At 36.5% G+C, this 3,486-nt stretch overlaps 2 protein-coding genes across 2 annotated transcripts in view; one reads left to right on the top strand and one right to left on the bottom strand.

The window, feature by feature from the left end:
- Positions 1 to 828, top strand: part of LOC109850069 (L-ascorbate peroxidase, cytosolic) — a 10,074-nt gene extending 9,246 nt beyond the window's left edge. Inside the window, exons 7-9 of the mRNA XM_020419988.1 lie at positions 44 to 143; positions 425 to 483; positions 567 to 828. Of these exons, the coding sequence (XP_020275577.1) occupies positions 44 to 143; positions 425 to 483; positions 567 to 582 (175 nt within the window). The 3' untranslated portion in view covers positions 583 to 828. The remainder of the gene's footprint in view (positions 1 to 43; positions 144 to 424; positions 484 to 566) is intronic.
- LOC109850068 (mitogen-activated protein kinase 5) overlaps positions 2,585 to 3,486 on the bottom strand; it is a 3,672-nt gene continuing 2,770 nt past the window's right edge. Inside the window, exons 5-6 of the mRNA XM_020419987.1 lie at positions 3,060 to 3,243; positions 2,585 to 2,973 (exon numbers count right to left, since the gene is read on the bottom strand). Of these exons, the coding sequence (XP_020275576.1) occupies positions 2,801 to 2,973; positions 3,060 to 3,243 (357 nt within the window). The 3' untranslated portion in view covers positions 2,585 to 2,800. The remainder of the gene's footprint in view (positions 2,974 to 3,059; positions 3,244 to 3,486) is intronic.

Genomic DNA, 3,486 nt, shown 5'->3' with positions numbered 1-3,486 from the left:
AGAAATGCACATCTAAATCTTGTTATTCAAAACACTTTCATAGGGAACTTCTGAGTGGAGAGGAGGGTCTTCTTCAGCTTCCATCCGATAAGGCTCTCTTGAGTGATCCAGTCTTCCGGCCTCTTGTCGAGAAATACGCTGCTGTATGTTAATATGACGCATATGCTTTATATTGTTATTTCCTTGCGAGTCGTTTAGAAATGCACATCTAAATCTTGTTATTCAAAACACTTTCATAGGGAACTTCTGAGTGGAGAGGAGGGTCTTCTTCAGCTTCCATCCGATAAGGCTCTCTTGAGTGATCCAGTCTTCCGGCCTCTTGTCGAGAAATACGCTGCTGTATGTTAATATGACGCATATGCTTTATATTGTTATTTCCTTGCGAGTCGTTTTCCTACTCTGATTGTTTCTTTTTATTGTATAGGATGAAGATGCTTTCTTTAGTGACTATGCTGAAGCCCACCTAAAGCTTTCCGAGCTTGGGTAAGTATCGATAATCTGAACTAGAAATGGGGAAACTTGATATTTTCTTATCTTAAAGTTTTTGTTCTTCTTGTTCTTCACAGATTTGCTGAGGCTTGAAAGGTTATCTATGGATGATTGTGAGAAATATATGATGTCAAGTTAAAATAAGAGCATCCTGGCTATATAGGTTGTAGGCCAACTTCTTAGTTTATTTTGTGATTTTGGTGGTGGTCCTATTTTCTGAAACTTTATGGGCATCAGTTTGTTTTGAGTACGAGTGTACTTTCTTTTGTTTGGTACTGTTATCCACCTAAACGGATATTGTGGCTTTGGCATTTATATGCATACTGGTTCTTGTCTTCTTGCTTTGGGATGTTGGTCGGAGTTTATTAAGATACGTGTTATTAACAAAAAAGAGGAACGAAAAGAGCGCAAAAGCGATAAAACTAAAAAATTGATTTCCTCATCTTCTTATTGCGGATAATTTTAATTTGATGAGGATTTTCAATTTTTTTAAGAAATTTCTAATTATTCATGCTTCATTGTTTTGATGAGGTTTGATGAGGATTCTTATGTGGAAATGTGATCGTGGTCATCGTGATTACATGGTAAAAGTTATTGCACTAATACCTGTTTAGATGACAAACCAATTTCCTATTCATAATTGAAAACTTAGGCAGGCAATGGCCGGCGTTTACAGATGCTCGGCTTCATCCAATAGATGTGCATCTCTAGCTCCTCCGTCTCTCTCCACGCTTAGAACCTTGTCACCTTCCAGTTGCAAATAAATTTCATTGCCCCAATCAATATCGTTGTCTTAAGAGTTTTGACAAGCCTTACGATAACGATACTGGATCACGTACAACCGCAAAGTATCCTACGAGCAAAACCTAGGCGTTATGCTTATTCTGAATTCATATCCATCGAAACACTATGCTTAAATCACCATGTACGGAACCTTGGGTGGTACCGTGGAATTCTGCAACTGTTTTGATATTCCTGTATCTTGCGCACCTCCTCTGTCTCTATTGATTCAGGCCCCTCCCTCCATATTGCTTCAATATCGGCCTCAAAGGGAGCTGGATGTTCAATTTCATCATAGCATGTCTTTTCTTTCCTCTTGTTGCATGCCTCGATCGATTACAGTTTTGTACGTGCGCCGCCAAAGAAGTACTTTACTAGCTTAAAACAAGCGGTTAAGTGTCGTCGTGATTATACAGCTGTGGCATTGGAGATGTTTACAATCACAGGTGCTCCGATCAGCGAGGAGATTATTGTGTACCGAGGATTTCTGATACCATCGCTCTTGAGAGACATGCCTCTGCACTGGTCTATCATGTTAAGTTCGGTTTATTTTGCAGAGATGCACAAAGATGAAAACTTTATGCTGAGTAGAACGTTCTCTGCAATGGTATTTGGGGTCGTTTTCGCGAGGTCCAGGAACTTGCTGCCTCCAATGCTCCTTCATATGCTGTGGAATATGTTATCTTGCGTTAAGGAAATCCAATACCTTATAGGTACTTCGTTTTGAGCATTTCCCCAACTTCTTAATAGAATGTCATACGTCGCAAAATTTTGATCATTGCGCAAGTTGATATGTTGATAGTTTAATTTGTTCTGCAGGACTGTATTGGTAGTCAAGAACTTGGACTCAGCTATGTTGGTTTTCATTGTAAGAGCATCCTGGTGATTGATTACAGGTGAACTTCTTATTGAATTTTGTGGTTCTTTTGTCAATGTTCCTTGTTTGAGCACGACATGAAAGTTGTCATATTTTCTGGAAGTTTACTGGCTTCAGTTTATTTTGAGTACAGTGTAATTTCCTTGTGATAAATTACTATTTCTCTTCTGAATAAAATTATTGTTTCTTCAATAAAACCCCCTCATTTTCTCCTTGCGGAAACACCATGATGAACCAAACGTAAAAGAATACATTACATTATTTTCCTCGCACAATATGGAAGTTATCCTATTTTCTGAGAGTTTATTAACTTCAGTTTATTTTGAGTAGAGAAATTTCCTCATGATATATTTCTATTTCTTTTCTTAAGAAAACTTTTGTTTCTTCAATAAAAATCCTCATTTTCTCCTTGCGAAAACACCAAAAATGAACAAAATATAAAAGAAAACATTACATTACTTTCCTCGAGAAAGATAACATGACATTATTGAATTCACTCACCTTATAAATTCAGTTATAAACAGCACTCCTACCTTTACTCTCAACAGGAAAAAGAAGAAAGAAACAAGATGGTAACAAAAGCAAAGAGGAAGAAAATAAAAGAATCAAAATGACAATTATAACTCACACATAAAGATTTTACAAAAAATAAAACTAATGGCCATATTGAGGATTGAAAGATATAGCCTCATTGTATATCAACTCCTTCATTTGATCTTCAGTCAATGCATGTTGCTCGAATTCGAAGGAGAAAGGCTCCATACAAATTGGTTCATCAGCAATATCATGCAATCTCTCGAGATATGGATGTGCAAGTGCATCTTCAACTAAAATAAAATAAAAATAAAATTCAGTTCAAGAAATTCAATCAATCATACAATACTTAATCAAGAACAGGATCTGTTTCCAATACCTGAAATTCTTTTTCTCGGATCAAATGTCAGCATTTTCTCTATCAGATCAATGGCAACTGGATTGATATGAGGAAACAAACTTGCAAAGGGTTGACGTGGAAAAAATGGGAGATGTCTTATATATTTTCTAGCATCTTCATTCCGAACAAATCCAAGATCAGCATCAGTTGGTGTGCCAATTCGCTGAGAAATCCATAGTCACATTGTTAGAATCCAATCATTCAAGTAAATTCTTTACACAAATTAGGACTATTTGCATATACAGTTGATGTTCTAATATTTAGTACATGCATCCCCTGACTCATGACGGCATGAAGAGGTGTATGTGCCAATTGCAGATAATCATTGTTTTGAATTTACTACCCCTGTAGTTTTATTATTACAGATAGCTCCTTGGGGTGAATTTTTTTTTACTCTTTTATCCTT

The sequence above is a fragment of the Asparagus officinalis genome, chromosome 7 (genome assembly GCF_001876935.1).
Source record: "Asparagus officinalis chromosome 7, Aspof.V1, whole genome shotgun sequence".
In the NCBI taxonomy this organism is placed as follows: domain Eukaryota; kingdom Viridiplantae; phylum Streptophyta; class Magnoliopsida; order Asparagales; family Asparagaceae; genus Asparagus; species Asparagus officinalis.
This window is presented reverse-complemented; position numbering and strand designations above follow the sequence as displayed.